This window comes from Hibiscus syriacus, unplaced genomic scaffold, assembly GCF_006381635.1.
Source record: "Hibiscus syriacus cultivar Baekdansim isolate YM2019G1 unplaced genomic scaffold, ASM638163v2 tig00111506_pilon, whole genome shotgun sequence".
NCBI classification, from domain to species: Eukaryota; Viridiplantae; Streptophyta; class Magnoliopsida; order Malvales; family Malvaceae; genus Hibiscus; species Hibiscus syriacus.
In genome coordinates, this window is record NW_024063109.1 from 185,274 (window position 1) to 206,280 (window position 21,007).

Below are 21,007 nucleotides of genomic sequence, written 5' to 3' on the forward strand. Positions count from 1 at the left end.
GTAATATTTATGTTCATGGAAGTGGCGCTTAATCCTCGTTCTCACTATCGGGCCGGCAAGCAAGTCTTTCTCTACCAGTCTCCGCTTGGTTTTGTTCTCCGGTAGGTCTCACTTTTCCTTCTATTTCCTTCCATTTCTTTTGGCTTCTTCATAATCTCTTCTCATTTCAAACAAAAAATAGGTGCTTCTCCTCTCGTCGAATCAATATCCATGGCGATGATGGCAGCCATGAAGTAAATCAGGGATTGGTGGGTGATGAAGCGAAATCATCCACCAAAACCAAGGGGGCAAAAGTTATGGCTCGTGTCATCAACTCCACGCCATGGTCAAGTGAGCTTGAATCCTCTATTTCATCTCTATCTCCCTCTCTTTCCAAAACCACCGTTTTGCAAACACTCCGCCTCATTAAAAACCCTTCTAAAACTCTTCAATTCTTCAACTGGGTTCAAAAAATGGGCTTCCCTCACGATGCGCAATCATTTTTCTTGATGATTGAAATATTGGGTAAAGGGAGAAATCTCAATGCAGCTCGTAATTTACTGCTTTCAATCGAGAAAAGGTCTAATGGGTCTGTTATGCTCGAGGACAAGTTCTTTAACAGCTTGATAAGGAGCTACGGAAGAGCTGGGTTGTTTCAAGAGTCTATCCAGGTTTTTGAAACAATGAAAAGCATTGGCGTGTCTCCTTCAGTTGTTTCATTCAATAATCTTTTGTCTATTTTGCTTAAAAGAGGACGCACGAATATGGCAAAGAGTGTGTTCGATGAAATGCTTAGCACGTTTGGGGTTACTCCGGATGTGTATACTTTTAACATTTTAATCAACGGGTTTTGCATGAATTCAATGGTTGATGAGGGGTTTAGGTTTTTCAAGGAAATGGAGCGATTTAAATGTGATCCTGATGTTGTTACTTATAATACGATCGTTGATGGATTGTGCAGGGTGGGAAAGGTTGGAGTTGCCCACAATGTGGTGATAGGTATGAGCAAGAAAAGTTTAGATTTGAATCCTAATGTTGTTACTTATACTACTTTGGTTAGAGGGTATTGTATGAAGCAAGATATTGATGAAGCTTTGGCTGTTTTCCAAGAGATGATCTCTAAAGGCTTGAAACCAAATAAGATTACTTATAATACTTTAATTAAAGGGCTCTCTGTGCTGCAGAAGTTTGATAAGATAAAAGAAATTTTGGAGGGAATGGGAGAAGATGGAAGATTTACTCCGGATACATGCACTTTCAACACACTAATAAATGCACACTGCGACGCTGGGAACATAGATGAAGCTTTGAATATGTTCAAAAGGGTGTCAGAATTGGAAGTACAATCAGATTCAGCTACTTATAGTGTTATAATTAGGAGTTTGTGTCAAATTGGGGATTTTGAAAAGGCAGAGGAATTCTTTGATGATCTAGCCAAAAAGGAGATCCTATTAAGTGATGTAGGTTGTATGCCAATTGTTGCGGCTTATAATCCCATGTTTGAGTATTTATGTGGTAATGGAAAAACTAAGAAAGCTGAGAGAGTGTTTAGACAGCTATTGAAAAGGGGAAGACAAGACCCTCCTGCTTATCAGACTTTAATCTTAGGGCACTGCAGGGAAGGCTTGTTTAAAGCTGGATATGAGCTCTTGGTGTTGATGCTGAGATTAGACTTTGAACCTGGTTTTGAGATCTATGATTCACTGATTACTGGTCTCTTGCAGAAGGGTGAACCTCTTCTTGCCCACCTGACCCTAGAGAAGATGCTGAAGAGCTCGCATCTCCCTCAAACATCTTCTGTTCATGCTATACTGGCAGAACTTCTGAAAAAGTTGCGCCCAAGAAGCAGCTAGTTTGGTAACTCTAATGCTGGACACAAGAATTAGACTGAATATCATTCTTTCGACGGAGACTGTAAAGTTGCTGTTTTCAAGATGGATGCAGGATAAAGCTTTTCAAGTTCTTGTATTACTATGATAATGGCTATATGGTTGATATGGAAGACTTGGTTTATTTCCTTTGCCAGAGCGGAAAGCTTGTAGAGGCGTGCAAGATGATGCAATTTAGTTTGGAAAAGCACCAAACTGTTGATATTGAAATGTGCTGCGAAGTCATAGAAGATCTTTGTAACAACAGGAGACTTTCAGAAGCATTTGGTTTGTACTATGAACTGGTGGAGAGGGGAAAACATCAACAGTTGAGATGCCTTGACAATTTGAAAATGGCATTAGAAGCGGGAGGAAGGTTAGATGAAGCTGAGTTTGTATCAAAGAGAATGCCGAATCAGTTGCAGGTTAACAACGCTTCTCCAAAATTCAGCATCAGGATGCCAAAATTTCGGCCGCAATGATTCCTTTGGAACTTCTTCATAATTTGATTCATTTTCCAGTGTCAAAAAGTAGACCAAGTATCTTAACCAAAGGATTTTTTTTTTTGGCTCATCTGAAGTATTGACATTGAAATAGGTGGAACCTTCAAGATAGGATTCACTTCTTAGTTCTTCAAAACTCTAATATTGGACCACTTCCAGCTATGTTATGTCTCATAAGGTGGGTTGATACCTTAATCCCTTGTTTCAACGAGATGATGAACTGTATTATCTCGTGCTGCATAAGATGCTGTGTTGTTTTTGTAAGATATAATTATGTTAACATTTTGACCTATGTTTCACACACAGAGTCCTGCTGCCTGGGCTCATTGCCTTTTCCCAATATCTTTCCCTTACAATTACGAAATTTCATAGATAATATCCCAGAATATAAGTCCTTTTATACATTGTAGGTGAACTTGTTATATTCATCATAAATTTCATTCATAATTATAATCTAGGAGAATCAGGTTGCAGGAAATCAGGCATATCATTGAAGCCAACAACGAAACAGTGTCGTGCAGTTGAAATCTTATATAAATCCACTTATTATGAGAATCTATTCTTCTGCAGCTTCCCAGACACCAAAGAAGGATAGGATTCTCCCAAGTTGTCAAGTCTTCCGACTTCAAGGGCTAAAATTCAAGTCTACTAGTGGTTTATTTATTTTATTGTGCATGTAAGTATTCGATCCCGATATACTTTATTTGAGAATATTGTAAAAAGAAGAAAATGAGAGGGATGTGGTTAAGTAGATTTTTCCAAATTTCCGTTTTGTTATTTTATTCATTAGAAGAGGATGAAGAAGGGTTTCCTTACATTTAAGTTGTAAATCCTATATTTTCTACTCATGCCAAAAGCAAGTGATGTTTTAAATTACAATTAGTTAGGTGGATCTAAAGAAGTTGAAGATTGCTGTCTTGGGAGCTTTCAGACTTCTAACAACCTTTGCCCCAAATATTAGAAAGCCACCTTTTCATGATAGGCTTTCTTGAAACCAAACTCTCTCCAAGAACAAGCCAGCCTTTCCTTTATATTCTTTGCTCCTGAAAAATACTTACATTATTAAACTTTTTCAAAAGATAAGTATCTTCTTTCCAGCTCTGCTAGAGATGTCAAAGACTGACAATAACAATGCTCCATGGCACCGTCTCAAGCGTGCTTCCACTCCAGGGAAGGCAACAGTGCTTGCCATTGGCAAGGCCTTTCCGAGTCAACTCATTCCTCAAGAATACTTGGTGGAGAGCTACATACGTGATACAAAATGCCAGGATGTCTCCATCAAAGAGAAACTGGAACGTTTATGTAAGCAAAACTCTCTGTTTCAAGCCTCTGTAACTACGAGCATTGATTAGCACTACTTGTTTGAAAATGATATAATTAGGTTTTTGTTTCTTTTTTGTAGGTAAAACAACTACTGTGAAGACTAGGTACACAGTGATGTGCAAGGAGATTTTAGATAAATACCCAGAACTGGCAACTGAAGGTTCACCAACAATCAAACAAAGGCTTGAAATAGCAAACCCGGCAGTTGTTGAGATGGCATTGCAAGCAAGCCTAACTTGCATAAAGGAATGGGAGAGGCCTGCTACTGATATCACCCATATCATATATGTTTCTTCCAGTGAAATACGTTTACCTGGGGGTGATCTTTACCTTGCTAGCGAACTTGGCTTAAGAAATGATGTTAACCGGGTAATGCTCTACTTTCTTGGTTGTTATGGTGGTGCCACTGGCCTTCGAGTAGCCAAAGACATAGCTGAAAACAACCCAGGAAGTCGGATTCTGCTAACTACCTCAGAAACTACCATCCTTGGTTTTCGACCTCCAAACAAAGCACGCCCTTATGATCTTGTTGGTGCGGCACTTTTTGGCGATGGAGCAGCAGCGGTGATCATTGGAACCGATCCAGTAAAGGGCAAAGAATCTCCTTTCATGGAACTCAGCTATGCAGTCCAACAGTTTCTGCCAGGGACACAACACACCGTCGACGGGTGCCTTACTGAAGAAGGCATAAACTTCAAACTTGGCAGAGACCTTCCGCAAAAGATTGAAGACAACATCGAGGCATTCTGCAGGAAACTCATGTCAAAGGCTAGTTTGACAGAATTCAATGACTTGTTTTGGGCAGTTCATCCTGGAGGACCGGCAATACTTAACCGATTGGAGAATACTCTGAAACTGAAAGAGGGGAAGCTAGAATGTAGCAGGAGAGCATTGAAGGACTATGGAAATGTGAGCAGCAATACCATATTCTATGTCATGGAATACATGAGGGAAGAGTTGAAGAGAGAGGGAGGGGAAGAATGGGGGCTTGCCTTGGCATTTGGTCCTGGAATTACATTTGAGGGCATTCTTCTTCGCAGCCTGTAATCCACATGCCATTCACATTGGGAAGTTACCTTTACTTTGTTTTCTAATTGTTATAATGCCAACAGCAACTTATTAACTCTCTCTCTCTCTCTCTCTCTCTCTACATATTCATATATTGTTTTTTATAATTATATGTATGTATATGATGAATTCTCTCAAGTTTCAATTTCTTTTGAACTGGTATCTATTTCTTCATTATTTCATCCAAAATAATTGACTTATATATATATATATATATATATATATTTCTAAGCAACGAGTCGAGCAACAAAATTTTTTAACGAGCACCAGTTGAATACTGTCCAACTTATGATCAACTCGCTCTATAAGCACATCTAATCCTATACGGACATCAATTTGCTTTCTGAAAATTTAAAATAATATTATTTGGAAAAGTATCCGCACTCTTGTATAGGGTATTCATTATCTTGTAGATGGTATGCCTTATTTAGATAATTCTACCAACTTTGAAGGCTTCCAAACATACTCAAATGACTTCTAAACTTGATTCATACATCTGGAACACTTAAAAGGAACCTTAATTTTTATGGAAACATGTTAGAATCGTGCAATCAAGAAATTAAAATTTAGACCTCTAAACATTTTATGTAATATCTTTAATTTAATCTAGTCAATACTCATATCGGTGATATTACATTGATTGCTTAAATAATATTAACAACTTAATTAACCCTAATTAGAATAACGGATAGTTAATTAATCGTCATTATATTCCTAGTGACTAACATGTGAATGTTTCAATATTTAAGGTCAACAACGAGAATGACATATAATTATTGTAAGTTAAGAGGCCATGTGGGGTGCATAAGTGAGAGACCACATGCATAATTTGACTATTTTAGGTGGTTGATGTCGATATCATTCTATATATTCATATTGCATAGATACAATATCGATATTTTTAGATAATATTAATACACATTTAAGGTTTTAAAATCATTATCTCTTTGTTGGGTATTAATAATCTTAGATATTATATATAATATATGATAGATTGATAGTATTATATATGATGTTTAAGTTAAATAATATGTTTCAAATACTCTCGACTAAAAGCTTTTACACAAGTAAACATGTAAAATGTGAATTATATGCTAAAATGGCTATATGTACATATATGTACGTATCACGTACTTATATGCTTAAATGAAAAAGATAATATTAAATAATATATATAAAAATTCTTTAAAGCGATTGAATATGTTTATTTTATCTTATAACTTGAATGGTATGAGTATGACTATATAATGATTAAATTATTATTATTATTATTATTATATATAAAGTATTTAGGAAAATATAAAATATAAAAAAATTACTATTATGTTTTCAATTAAAAATATGATTAAATAAATGATAATAGACTTAAGTTCACGAGTTATAATTTAATATTTTTTTAATAAAAATATCTAAAATTTATAATTTTTAAATACATTAAATTTATATATATTATAATTTATTATTTATTATTTTACAATTTGTGATATAATTTTTTATATTTAATTTAAAATTTTTACAATTTATAATTTATAATTTTTTAAATACATTAAATTTTTTATATTTAATATTTTCCTATAGACTACCACATCAATATTATAACAAATATGTTAATAAAAAAATCAAATTAATTTTTTCCGCAATTTAAGAATTATATTAGATGTAAAATGAATTCAAGGACCACACTATCATTATTATTATTACTACTATTATTGAATTAATTACTGGTATTCAATCTATTGATTGATTAATCCAAAGGCAGAGGCAACTCTCTCAACCCAGTTTGCTCCATTCGTAAACACCAAGATTCAAACCCTTGACATTGCTTAAGGAATCTAATACCTCATCCCACTAAGTATAAAATAGCATTTAAAAAGAAAGAAGCAAAATCAACAAAAGAAAGAGGATGGCGGACGTAGTTTGCATCAGGAAGGGAGGACGTTTGTGGATGGAGAAGTGCCGAGAGAGGTTGACGGGCGGATTTGGAGGGAGGAAATGATGGGATAGGTGAAAGAAGAACGTGACAAGGAAAGTAAAACAGAGGGGGGGGGCAAATGATGAGGGGAGTGCCCGGCAGCCAGTAACCAACCCGAAGGCTGGTACCTGCACCGGCGGGTCTGATATCTTTGTTTTCTAGTCAGGTGGATAGGGTTTTGGCTTTTAGGAAAAGGGATGAATTTATATTTACAGTCAATGCATTACAAGTATCGAGTCAGAGATTTGATGAAATTATTAATGTCTTGGTCAATAAAATACATTCGTGCTAAGTGTGAGACCCTCTGGAAATCTTTTCAGCTTTGAGTGTATGCATACTTCTAATGGTTCATACTCAACAATTCCAGAATAAGTTTGACACGTACATTGATATCAAATACTTTTTGTGGAACAAACAATATTCCCAATAACAATGATGAAAACAAATTTCTGTTTCAGTCTGATACCACCAGAGGTTGCATTTACAAGTGCGGTAGCACTGAGTAGGGTACATGAACAACAAACTATAATGCAAACATCATCAGAACTTGTATTTCAGTCGAGCAAAGAATTCGAGGAAGGGTTATTACCCTGCACTAGGTACACATTTACAACCAGTGGCTTCCGCATTACAGGTATACCAGATAAAGAACCAGCTGCAAATTGAATAGATTCCAATAAAAAGAAGGATTCAACTGAGTCAGGTAGCAAGAATGAGGAACATATATAGTACATACACAAAGATACTTCATAAAAATTTTGGGTTTAAAATCTCAAGACCCCTTAGGTACTGCTGGACTTCCAAAATTTTGAGCATTGCAGAATTAAGTGTGGGGGTCACGGATAATAATTCCTTGCTTGGATATTACAAAGCAGGTTTCAGGTGGTACACCAAAAGATAAAGAAATGAAGGTTTAGCCATACTCATTTGTTGGAATTCCAGAGGCTACAAATTTCAATAACAATAAATTGGATCGAAAGCTAAGAAAGCCTTCAGTTATTGATGGTTTACCTCTAATTAAGTGCTGGTGCTGGTGCTGCCAAGATCAAAGTCCATGGTGTAGTCATACTCAATTGTTGGAATTACAGAGGCTACAAATTTCAAGAACAAGAAAAGATACCTGCAATAATTGAGTTGAAAATTCATGACGAAAATGTCACACCATGTCAAAACTGAGAGAACTGCTATACAGCAACAATTGAATTAGTTGCAGTAATCCATCAAAAAGTACATCCATACAGCATTTTTAAGAGGATTAAGAGAAATATGTTGACTGTTATTTCTAAAGGAAAATTGTGGCAAATAGTTATCGTGCTGCATAGATGTTTTCTAAAAGGTAAAAGGGTAGATTCAAAGCAATTTGGTAGTAAATGAGGGGCCAGAGTCTTACTTATCAACTTCAGGTTCTACTCCACGTGACATAAGCACATCAATGATCTTTTTCATCACGGCACCATGTCTGCATGGATGCACAGATGCATGCTTCCCGGGTAGATGAGGATGGTCCTCAATAGTAACCTGAACCCGGGTAATTCGGGATAGAGTAAAAGACATATTCAAAATTCATTTAGGAGCATGCGGATAAAATAATGAGATGAGAAAATTAAAATCCATACTCCTGCCCATTAAAAATGAATGAGAAAGAGAATCTAAATTAATGAATATGGCATACCGTTTTGTGTGCATGATCCTGACTAACATCCTCCAGAACAAGCTCTGGTTGTAAAAGCATCCTCGACTATGACCAAATTCAGATTTCAGACGAGGACAATGATTTGCAGCCAAATTGATAAGTTTGATATTTGATTCAACAAATATAAATCATTATAAATAGGAAGCCTCCAACACCTACCTCATCATACCCAGTAAGCCACACACGAGGAGTTTGATAGTATTTATCATACCTAAAAAAAGATAATGTCCGGCAAGTTTGTGTTTTCATATGAAAATGCATATTCTGAAAATAAATTATAAGGAAGTTTGTAGGCACCAGAATTGCCTTACGTGATGCTGACGTCATAGGTTCGGGTCCGTAAAATATTGTCATCATCAGGTTCTTGAGCAACAAGATATGTCGGTTGCAAAGTTGCCTGCATTGATCAGAGTCAGACACATCATCTCAGAACACAAACATTAGAACCTCTAAGGAGGGAATAAGAAATTAGAATCAATATCCATAAGGACAGGTTTATTAAGCATAAATCTATAATATCCCTGCACCTAACCGCAACATAATCGTTCCTTTCTGTCTCTCTATTTTCTCCCACCCGCCCTCACCCATCTTAACCAAGATATGTAATATTAAGATAGTACAGGACATAGGTTGATAAGCTTAGAACTTCGATACAAGGCTAATCTACATCAATTGGTTACAAAATGGAAAAGGAGAAACAAAAATAAAAACCAGTTGCCCAAATAGATTTTGAATCTCAGAAATCAAATAAATTTCTTAACACTTACTGCATCAGTCTCAACAAGATTGTCAGCTTCTTCATAATCAGCCATGTCGGGTATATCATCTTCATCTTCCCCACTCCCAAAATATGAAGGTATTGATCTTACAGTTTCGTTCTGTCTGATTTCTAGAGTCTCCATTGAAGGCAGGTTTTCCTCCACATCACTTCTATCTATCAAGAAGATGAGTTGTGTAAAGCCCAAATTTCCATCTTAGAATCCAAACAAGTACAATCTCAAAGAGGAAGATAATACCTTTGGGTTTCCCATGAGTCGCCAACCAACCATCATTGTCTTCATTATCAAGAAGAACCTCTCCTCCAGCAGCCTCATATTCTTCTTCCACCGATGCAGCCCTCCTTAGGCAAGGGACTAACCGCGAAATGATCAAATAGTATTACCAGTACTAATGATTATTTATAATTCAAAGGGAGAACAATAGACCAAACAAGAAAAGAAAATCAAGACAAATGGTAGTCAATTTACCATTTCTTGTAATCAAGTATTGCTTTTCCGGTGGTAAATAGGACTTCCTCTTGCTTGGCTCTCCCGATTCCCTAACATTCACAACAATCCACTGAATCAAATTGTTATACCATGACTCATGAATCTAAACTACGATTTTACCCCAAAACACTAACCCGTTATAATCGATATACGACAAGAAAATAAAGATTGATTCAGATAAATATAAAACCATCAAAAATAAGTTACAAACTAAAGCACATATATTGATAGCATGGAAAAGATACCAAGACCAGGTAGGGCATTTGGAGACGAGATTATCACCGGCCAGGATGAACTCGGAGACACTCAGAACTCCTTTCTCTTTAAAAGCAGAGACGGTTCGGGGGCCTGTAATTCTCTCCACAGTTCCTTTGAATGCTTCATGAATCCTCTGAGAAAGTACCATGTTTTTCGAATTTTGTAATTCGATTCAATATACAACCAAAGGAAAGACGAAAATCAAAGCCCTAGCGATTCGATCGAAGTCGAAGATTGAAACCCTAAAGATCCGTCGGCCGACGTAGAGACAGAAAGGGGTTATCGAATGCTTCTGCGTTGAGGTGTTATGCCTGGGTTGGAAAAAAGAATACGCTGTGACGTGTGATTTCTCCTATCCGTGAGACCATTGGCCCACATTCCTAGTTTAAACTCGATGGTTTGTTAATGGACGGTTCCGGTTGTTTAGGCTTAAGTGTTAGTTACGTCTCTCGATTAAAACCTTTGTCAAGCCTTAATTTCTTAAAGAAAAATGAAATTTCAAAAAAAATATAGTATTAAAATTTCTACAAAATCATTCGTTAAAAAGTAGAGATTATGAATGAATAGATGCTCAAGAGGTCCTTATACTATAAGATTATGGCCTCTCTCTCAAAATAAACAAATCAATTTAATCCTTGTATTATTAGAAAGTGAGGAAAAGGATAGTTGGTGAAGGTGTTGAATACATTTTCAATAAACTATTCAGCCAAGAACAATTCCGTCCTTTTCAAATCAAAGGGTGCTAGATCGAGAATGGTCAATCAAATAATTTAGAGTAATGTCTCAAGATTAAATATCTCAATAAAAATGGCTATCCCTTTTTCCCATATGTATGGGGTAAGAGGGAGGTAAGATAGTAGGCTATCCGCAACACCAGGTTGAGAGCAGCTTCCGTAAGAGACCTCCGAATTATGAAATGCCCTAAAATCGTTTGATCCGTGTGATTTAAATATTATATTGATGTCGCCCATTTACCTTCTCATTCGGATTTTATATCAATTGTGAGCTCTTCATGAAAAGAACCACCAGATATAGACGCATAATTTTATATTATGAGGATAAACTTCTAAAATTCTATAAGGGGACAAACTTGAAAATTTTCAAGAGGATGAAAACATATTTTCAATAAGCACTCCCGTACAAGTGCTTTTCCAGAAAATGAGAAGATTAAAGGGGTGTGTGAAAGATTTCAATGTGGAGCATTTTTACGGATGTCTCTTATAAGGTTAAACATGCAGAAGCGATAGGAGCAGGAAAAACTTCAGTTAATGAACCTTTCTACCGAGTACAACGGTCTAGTATATTAAAGAAGAAATTAAGGTTTAGGATCAGTTATCTGAATAATAACTAAATAGAAGAAATTAAACAGTAATAAATTAGACAGTGTCGCGGAAGGTCTTGTTATAGTAGCTAATAATTTGTTGTCTCTGTAGGCGATTCGGGCGGAGTAAACGAGACGGCGACAGATTGAGACAGCCTAATTTAACTCCTTTCCTCTCCCTCGATGGCTCATGGCCACCGTTATTGTTGATGTGATGCGATCTTTTCGGTACACTTTACTGAAAATTCATTTGTTATTACAAAAAGTTCATTGCTTTTTAAATTATTTATAAATATAATATCTTTATTTATTAAAATAACAGTAATTTTATAACGTAAGATCAAAACAGATGTTATAAAGAACCTTTTCTAAAGAGAGTTGTTTTTTCATAATGTGTCTTTGTTGGGACGAGTTCATGTACTTTATGTTGGTAAGTATGGTTTTCTATACAGCAGTGAAACGATACTATTTATGATAACAATATTTGACAATGACAATGGCTTCCCTCCTATGAAGGTCGAGTGTAAGGAGAGTTTTTCATTCTAGCCTAGCCCCTATCCACTAGATACAAAATTTCATGACTTGGGTTGGGACCACTTACGCCAATAATATCTAGTTTATCCAATAAATTGTGAAGATGTATTATTAACCACATTAGTCCTCTTTATTTTAATTTAAGTGTAATATTAAAACGAACCCCAACTTTATCTAAATGATCATTTTAGTCCATGTTCTTTATTTTTGGAGTATTTTAACTTTTAATGTTTTAATTTTTTGTCAAAATGATATGTGTTTGATAAAAATCATTAGTTAACTAAATGTTAACACGTGTTATTGTCGTGACATTTTCACACATGCTAAATAATTGACGTGCCACATGTCATATCATTATCTTTGATTATATGCCACATGTCACATAATCATCTTAGGTGATATTACATATGTAATATCATCATGTTAGATGATGTAATATATGTCACGTCATCACATTGAGTGACATTACATGTGACACATTAGTAATTTAACGCATGTAAAATTATTACGTTAGTAATATGCATTGACTATTAGTCAACTAATATTTTTCATCCAACATGAGTCATTTTGATCGAAAATTAAAATGCTTAAAATTAAAGTGTTTAAAAAAATAGAGACCAAAATGATTATTCAAACAAATATTGAGGAGCTAATTTTATCATTACACCTTTAATTTATTACTTGTCTCTCTGTAGGACGATAAAATCTTCAAAGTTAAAAAAATTTAATATTTTTAGTTACGTCTTTTCTTACTCTTAAATTAGATGCAGAATTACCCCAAATTGTTTGCACCTTTAGTGTCCGAAGCAGCAAAAGCATGCTTATGTGGACCCCTAGAAACTTAGCTAAAAACTCACAGTTGGACACATTGATAGTTGGTCCCATTACACTTTACTATTTTGGTGCTACGACCAACATATTACTGGCTAGCTAGTAGCCTGGCGAGTAAAAAAGAGTTGTTCTTAATATATACAAACTGTGTATGATCGTAACAAGACGTATATTAATATAAAGATTTGCTAGTAAGTTGATGTCGGCCATATGTTGAAATGATTGCCACTAATTTTTAAATAATCCCGATTTAGTCTAGTACGCATATACTGCTGGGGACCTAATATTCCAGCTTATAAAGATCTGCAACTTAAACTGGAGATCAGATGCCTGTAAAACAATGCTAATTATAAATACATTAGTTATATATATATCTCGTCACTAGGAACTTAACTAATCACTATCATGATAAACATATTTTAACATATACATGCACATAAATAATCTGAGATATACACCTTATGATCATAACTTACATACAATAAGATTTTCAAAATGAGATATGAACACATGACACCATGCTAAACACACACAAAATACCACATTTACATGTCACAAACTGTAAGAGTTTCGGAACAAAAGGATTACATTTTAAAGGTGATTGAAGAGATTTGTGACTTCAAAAATGTGATATGAATCAACTTCTATCCAAACCTATCTCATGTGAAGACATTAAACACACAAAATGAATTTTAGAAAAATCAATGAAATAGTTGTTACTCGATATTAGGGTTGGGCAATGAAATCGAGAAAATCAAAAAATCGATCCGAACTGAGCTACGCGAATTGGTTCGAATTTTTATTTTTTGATTTGGTTTCAGTTCAGTTTAAAAATATAATGATACAATTTGATTCAATTTCAGTTTTTCCATATGGAAACTGTTTGTCCAAATCAAACCGAATTAGAAAAATAAAAGAAAATAATTATCTAAAACAAATTTATTTTGAATTTATTATAAGACAAACTTAAATAAATAAATCGTAAATCTAATAATATTTTTATGGATTTAAATTTATATATTTGTACTCAATTCAAAATTTCAGTTTGCTTTATTTGGATGTTGCGTTTAAAAAGTAGTGGACAGTCAAAAACCGATCGAACAGAACCAAACCAAATAAAAAAACCGTAGTTTTTATGCCATTCGGTTTAAGTTTCGATTTCAATTTTTAAAAACCTGCAAAATGTGATTCAATTCATGTCTTATTAAAAAGTCAAACTAGACCGAACCGAATGCACCCCTTTTCGATGCATAACATATGACACATATAAGCATACATTTAAATCACAGCATATTGGTTTAGCACATAGCATCAATATACATGGCATCATTATCATAACCATCACATTTAACACTTGATTCATTTCAAAAAGGGAATATGTAAATCTAGCACCTCCACATCAAAAAAGGATAACTATGATATATACATGGATCTCCTCTTTACTGACATCACGCTTATAGCAATTAGCAATATAAGATTTTTATTTTCAACACTTATCAACAGGCTTACATGATCAAAACACTAAATTCATAGTCAAAACACATATGAACTACCTTATCACTTTCCATGTTAATCGAAGCTCCATTTTTTTATTATTGATTTTCATAATTAAGCACATTTTTAAGTAATTTACATACACATATGGCATCATAACACAAATACACAACAATAGAAACAACTATGATTACAATCACATGATCTAAACTTACTATATGTCTTGGATTATCGATTACACGACGACTTTCTATTTCCACTAACTTTGGAAGTTCCTACCATCTCTTGAACTTTAAATACACATTCAAACACATTAATGACATAATCCAACACTAATTTTATAATCAAATCTCAAAATGAATATGCGTAAACACTAATTTGGAATTCAAACCTAGTTCCATCAAATTGAAGCTTGGCTCACAAGCTTTCTAAATATGTATTTAGATTACACGTGCACTAAAGAATTTTCTTTGAATTTGGACTTTCTCTCTCTAAAAATATAAGGGTTCATCAATAATGTTTTTGAGTGTTGTGGAGAAGATGAACAATTGATGGAGAAATGGGGATTAGGGCAATTTGGATTCGTTGGGTTAAGTTCAGGTTTTCTAAGGATGGTGTTTTCAACTTTTAACATTTACATATATTTATTTAGTATATAAAATAATTAGGCATATAATTTTAATATACAAAAACCTTCCTAAAGTGACTGATTTTCACCAACAACCAATTGGTTTAGTGGAATGGGACACTAGATTCTTTAAGCAATGTCAAGAGTTCAATCATTGGCGTTTGTAAAAGAAGCAAACTGGGTTGGGAGTGTCGCTCTTGCCTCTACAGTACCCGATCTGAATTAGTCAGTCAATAGATCATATATAAGTGATTAATTAAAAAAAGAAATGACACATTTCCAACAAATTTCACTAATTAAAGTTTAGGGCTTCGCATTCTTATTTTCATTCAATTTGGTCATTCACGTTTCATTTCACTTAGTTATCAATAAATTCTCGAAACGGATTATTATTCAATCTAGGAAATGTTCGTTTAAAGAATTTGTCGACCTTCAAATTTTAAAAACTATCGGTTCAAAAATCCAAAAACGTTAGAAGAATATTTGGTAACCCCATTGAATGTGATATAGAAAGCTTTTCAATATTGGATTTGGTTTTAGAAAAACAACGTTTTTAATATTACTTCATCCGGCATGGTTTTATTCCTTAGGCGGCTAATTTGATTTTCTTATGTTTACATTTTTTTATATATTTGGATTTAGTTCATGCACGAATTTATTAATCATATCCTAGACCTGTTAAAATTTAAATTCAAAATATATAATGGTATAAAGATGTTAATTGTTTACCAAAGTTAACACTAATTACATTAATTATTCGAGTCATTTATTAAAAAATACCATTTTCTTAAAATATGAAGTGTTTAATTTGATTGAAATGAAAATGCTTAGGTAGCGTTGTGATGGAAGCGTATAAACATCAACTTTCTAGTTAACATATAGCTTACCATCCCCATCATGTGTTTCCCCAAGGTGAAAAGATGTTGAGAAAATTACAAAGTATGTACATCTGGCTCACAACTAATGAAACGTACGCCAAATTGTCACCTATATCAAATTTTCAAGGTGTAAATAGGAGAATAAGTGACATTTTTATTTTACTCCACTAATAATAAATGAATGTCCTTTGTTTCCATATATAATGGGGTAAGGAGAGGTAAGATAGTAGGCTGTCCCCAACATTAGGTTGTGAACAGCTTCCGTAGGAAACCTCCGAATTATGAAAGTTCTTGCTGTTGATACGTGACACTAAAAAGTTCGAGCTGTTTTCAATAAAAGTCTCCTAGGACTCGTTAAATAACAATTTGTATTTATTTATTTTTAATAAAATAATAATACGTTAAACATGTTTTTTAATAAATATTAGTGCTAAAAAATTCTTCCTCGGGAGTCGTAAGATTCCAAGGTGGTTAACTTCTATATTATTGTCTTTTTGTGGCGTTGCATTTTATTTGTATTACTGAACGTTTCTATAATAAAGAAAGAGCGAACCCAGTTCCCAATAATTCTACCTAAAGACAAAAATTTAACCCAAATTATTAGGTACTTGGTGGGTCTATTAATTTATGAGACTGTTTACCCTATATTTCGTCTCTTCTGCCCAAACTTTCGCTTAATTATATCCTAATTATATGACGGGAAATAGAATATAAGGAGATAATGACGCTGATGTGTCATTTGCCACTTACAAAATAGTCTTTATCTTTTGGGGTATTGTTGCCCTATACTTCGCCACAATAACACACCCTTTGTTTTTGCCAAATTTCAATATTTAACTTAAAATATGAATTATTTTAATAGCATGGGGTGATTTTTTTGTAATAATTAACAATGTATACACTTTACGGATGCAGTTATTCGAATCAATAATTTTAATGAGAAATAACAGTCCCTTTAACAATTGAGACCACTCAATAGATTCGAAAATTCGATTTTTTCAACTTTGAGAAAAACATTAGCTAGATTATGCTTTCACTTTGTTTGGGAATCTCCCTTTGGTTTCTTTTAGATAAATGTTGGAAAGAAAAAGTGACGATGTTGGGCAACACCATCACCTTCTCACCAATTCCATTTAAGAGAAAGAACATGATTTTGCCTGGATAACATTCACCATACGATGAATTTGGGTTTGGATGTTTTTTCCAACCTATAGACAGACATGTTATCTTTTTCTTTTTTGTTCAGACATATAACTTTAGTTTATCACTTTAGTCTTTAAAGTCAGTTGAGTGGAAAGTTCCATTGCAATAAGGCATTTTTGTTGTTGATTTTTAATGAGGTATTTGCTGCATGGATACTTGCTCATACGAGCTTTTACTGCAGTGAAGTTGAAAAGTAGAATTTATCGTTTTTGGTAAACAATTAGAACAAAGAACAAAAGTTGGGTTGAAGTATACACTTAATTCCATGTATATTACAGTGGAGATTTAACCTTTTTTAACTCTCTGAACTAAAGTAGAAAAGACACAAATTTGGCTATTCAAAAGAAAGCTGGAATATTATTTGTGTGAAGAGATGAATGATTTTCAAAGTTAGAGATATTGACCATGAAAATGATTACATTTACTGAGATGATGTGACCTTCTAGTAGTAATCCCAGGAGAATGGCTCCTCGATCCGGAACCTAGAATCGACTTCACATATTTGCCATGCTGATGAAGAATAAGAGCAGAATCCGTCGCTTCTGTCCATGGCACCGGTCATGAGATCGGGCAGATCAAACAACGAATCGTCATCATTAATGGAGGGTGAACTTGATGACTCGAGTATGTTGTTGGATAAATGCGAAACAGGAAGTTCTTCTTGGCTTAGTCCAGCTTCAGTTCTGGCCTCGATGCTGCAGTGTTTTGTCTCGAGAAATGTCGCGGCGGCTGCTTCCGATGCGGCTGCTTGGATGTCCTTGGGAGACGTACTGACAGGGCGTGGAAGCTTCTTTTCAAGTTCAGGGAAGTTAAGGTAAGCCGAGCTACCCTTGATGGCAAGCGCAGCTACATCATGAGCACGAGCAGCCATTTCGGCTGTCGGGTATGTCCCAAGCCATATTCTCGATTTCTTCCTCGGTTCTCGAATTTCAGAAACCCATTTACCCCAGCTTCGCATACGCACCCCACGGTATGTCGCAAGCTTGCTATCATTATTACCACCACTCCTTTGTCTTTTCTTGTTCTCGTTATCATTTTCCATGTCTCCAGCTTTCTTTGACCTTTTATCAGCTACACACGAGAATGTTGTGGAAGCGGAAGAGGAAGAGGAAGAAGAAGAGGTGGCGGTCGTGGTGGTGGTGGTAGAGACGACGGAAGAAGAGCTAAGCAAGTTTTTAGAACTACGAGAAGCATCATTCTCGATGTTGATATCTCTGTCCAATTCCATGAGAGATTATAGGCCTGGTTGTAAGTAAAGTAGACTTAAAAGAGAGAATTTCAGAGTGAATGGCATATACAATAGTGGTCTCTAGAGGTATTATACGACTCTTAATTCCCCAAGAAAATTCATAATCATGCAAGGAAAGCAAGAATTAAAGAAGGCTGGGGCCCCATGGCATATATAAATATACAAAATTCAGTACAGCTCAGCTAATTTGTTTCCCATGTGGCAAATTAAAATAGGATGTATATGCCTGGAACTAGAGATCATTTTTGTTGTTAAGCCAAATCGTGAATTCACGCTTTGCATTTTCTAGTATTTCTACCTAATCCCCCTTGATTATAGCAAATTTCTACTTTCCCATATGCAAAAACTTTGAACTACTTTTGGTCTTTAACCGATCATATATACCTATCTGCACTATATTCAGAGAGAGACCAAGATAAGATTCTATGCTAAAGCAGGACAGAAGTAGGATTAAACATTGGGTGGGCCTAATTTTCTTTACAATGAAAGAACAAAGTATTTAAATATAAAAATTGAAAGGAGACAAAAGTCTTATTTAACTAATATTTAAACTTAAAATGATCTAAAATGCTATAACACCAAAAATTTTAGAGGGGACAGCAGCCCCTCCCACCTCCTTATTGGCTCCCTCCCTGTTCTATGAGGTTAAACTTATAAAACTTTAGGAATTACAAATATATATTGTCATAACCATTTTTTATAAAAACAATTATTTAATATTATTTTTTAAAAACAATTCTGACTTTAATTTTGGAAAAATTGGTGATTATGGATTAATTAAAATTAAATTGAAAATGAGTCGCCATCGACCTTTAGGTTAGGTAGGTCGAATACCTAAAAACGTCTTTTAAAAACCATTTTAAGAAAAATAGTTTTATAAGACAAAAAATTTGATCTACGTTACCAAAGATTCATTTAAAACAGGTTCGGGAGTCGGTTACGTGTGGGGAAGGATAAACACCCCTACAACGCCCAAAATTGGTACTGTGTCGCTTACACATTGTCGTAATGGTGGAAATTACGAATCGAATATAAAGTTAAAATGTGATCCATTTATTGAAATATAATTAATTTTCTTCGAGTTAATTAATGTTAGGGAAAATTCTTTAATTCGAAAAGAAATATCGAAATTAGCAATCTTCCATCGAAAAAGTTAACTCGACTATTTCTTGTCTTTAAAGAATATTCTCTCATCATTCATTTAAAATGCGAATTGAATATAGAAAAATCGATGTTTACATACAACAAAATAAATTGATTAACTAAAAAATGAATCGAATATAAAATGTAGAATGAAGATCGATAATTTGCATGAAATGAAATAAACTATTATTAAGAGACATTCCTTGCAATGTTCAACTTAAAATGAAATGAATTAATAATTAGCAAAATACAATTGATTTATTTCAAGTTCGCATTTGGTTTGAATGTCATATTGGATTACATCACTTCGATCAAGTGGTGCTTTCCACGCCCATTCTATAAATCGATTTTCTTGAAAATAATCGCAATATTTAAATAAAGAAATACAATGGGAGTCAATATAAATAAAATATACGAAACAAAATATTTAACAAATAAAGTTAAACATATTAATTCACATATGATATAAATAAATACATAACATAAAAAAGTACATACAAAAGGAATTGACATAAACACAAATCAATATTAAAATTACCAAATAAAATGATTAAAAAGTAAATATTTATAATAACAATGACTAACATGGTAATAACAACTTAAAGAGCTAAAACAACAAAAATAAAAAAAATGGAGGACTAAAATAGTAATTACATAAACTTAGGGGCTAAAAAAAAGAAAACACAACAACTAAAGGGATGTAAATAGCACAAACATAAACTTAAAGGACTAAAATAAGAAAAACATAAATTTAAAGGACTAAACAGTAATTACGAAACAAACAGAGCCCAAATATAAAACATTAAAATACAAGTACTAGAAACCAAAATAACCCAAAAATATTATTAAGGACTAAAATAAAATGAAAGTAAAACATGCAAGCCATATTAGTATTTAACCCAATATAAAAGCAGTGCCCAAAACACATCAGAATCAAAGTACAGGGATTATAAACATAAATAAAACATGTATTTATTTTATATAGTAAATAATGACTAAAATAATAAAATTAAAAATATTATGCCCAAATTCAAATATCCATAACAATACACAAAACACCAGATCAGTAACCAAAATGAAATAATTACAAACATTGTTCCCAGAATTAAACATTTACAAAAAATAATATAACCATACTAATAGGACTAACAAATAAATATAGAAAAATAAGTACTTAAAATAGAATAAAGCAAAACATTTCATCATGATTAAACAAAAATATTACAAAGCCCGGGGGACTAAACGTGTAGTTAATCCACACGTTGATAACACGCATGCCCTGACCCCTCTAAACGACGTCGTTTTGAACAGTGCCAAAACGGCACCGTTCTGACCCGAGTACTTAAGCCCAAAATGAGGCTTCAACTCTCATCTCCCTCATTTGCCTCTCTTCAAAAAACAGAGGGGAGTTAGAGAGTTTTAAACTCTCTCAACTCCCCCAACGGAGAAAGAAAAAAACCCTCACCGCCGGTGGCGCCTCACGGCGGAGCACGGCTGCCCACGGTGACCGGAGAGATAAAATCACCAAAATCTTCCTCTCTCCACCCTCAACTCGAAACCTGAACACGTTTTACCCTATAAACACCCTTAGAGCCTCAGATCTAAAAGGGTTACCTCTCGAAACGACGAAACGCCGGCGACCCGTAGGCTTCTCGACGAGTTCTGACCAAGGTAAGGACCCTTTCACTCTATTTTTTTTAGTTGTTGGTTCGAATGGGTATTTTTCTTTTCTTTTTTTTTCTCTCTTTTCTGGAAAAACCGAATGAATCCTCCTCTTTTTCGTTCTCCCTTTAT

At 34.2% G+C, this 21,007-nt stretch overlaps 3 protein-coding genes across 4 annotated transcripts in view; 1 reads left to right on the forward strand and 2 right to left on the reverse strand.

Moving 5' to 3' along the window:
* LOC120164295 (pentatricopeptide repeat-containing protein At1g02060, chloroplastic-like) lies at positions 1 to 11,930 on the forward strand. Its single transcript, XM_039174054.1, is given in 8 exon segments — positions 1 to 101; positions 182 to 1,804; positions 1,806 to 1,949; positions 1,951 to 2,328; positions 2,445 to 2,528; positions 3,342 to 3,652; positions 3,753 to 4,818; positions 11,915 to 11,930. Coding segments are annotated over 7 exon segments (3,600 nt in total). The 5' UTR covers positions 1 to 9; the 3' UTR covers positions 4,721 to 4,818; positions 11,915 to 11,930.
* LOC120164246 (autophagy-related protein 3) overlaps positions 7,079 to 21,007 on the reverse strand; it is a 21,891-nt gene continuing 7,962 nt past the window's right edge. Inside the window, exons 2-11 of one of the 2 annotated variants that reach the window (XM_039174001.1) lie at positions 9,920 to 10,086; positions 9,654 to 9,724; positions 9,423 to 9,539; positions 9,174 to 9,340; positions 8,718 to 8,803; positions 8,566 to 8,617; positions 8,386 to 8,451; positions 8,104 to 8,231; positions 7,714 to 7,833; positions 7,079 to 7,378 (exon numbers count right to left, since the gene is read on the reverse strand). In XM_039174001.1, coding sequence (XP_039029932.1) covers positions 7,731 to 7,833; positions 8,104 to 8,231; positions 8,386 to 8,451; positions 8,566 to 8,617; positions 8,718 to 8,803; positions 9,174 to 9,340; positions 9,423 to 9,539; positions 9,654 to 9,724; positions 9,920 to 10,080 — 951 coding nt within the window. In that variant the 5' untranslated portion in view covers positions 10,081 to 10,086 and the 3' untranslated portion in view covers positions 7,079 to 7,378; positions 7,714 to 7,730. Of the gene's footprint in view, positions 7,379 to 7,713; positions 7,834 to 8,103; positions 8,232 to 8,385; positions 8,452 to 8,565; positions 8,618 to 8,717; positions 8,804 to 9,173; positions 9,341 to 9,422; positions 9,540 to 9,653; positions 9,725 to 9,919; positions 10,223 to 21,007 lie in introns of those variants that run through there. The other variant, XM_039174000.1, reaches the window with a different exon arrangement.
* Positions 17,147 to 18,138, reverse strand: LOC120164247 (ethylene-responsive transcription factor ERF035-like). Its single transcript, XM_039174002.1, has one exon. The coding sequence runs from the start codon at positions 18,047 to 18,049 to the stop codon at positions 17,264 to 17,266; it is 786 nt and encodes a 261-aa protein (XP_039029933.1). The 5' UTR covers positions 18,050 to 18,138; the 3' UTR covers positions 17,147 to 17,263.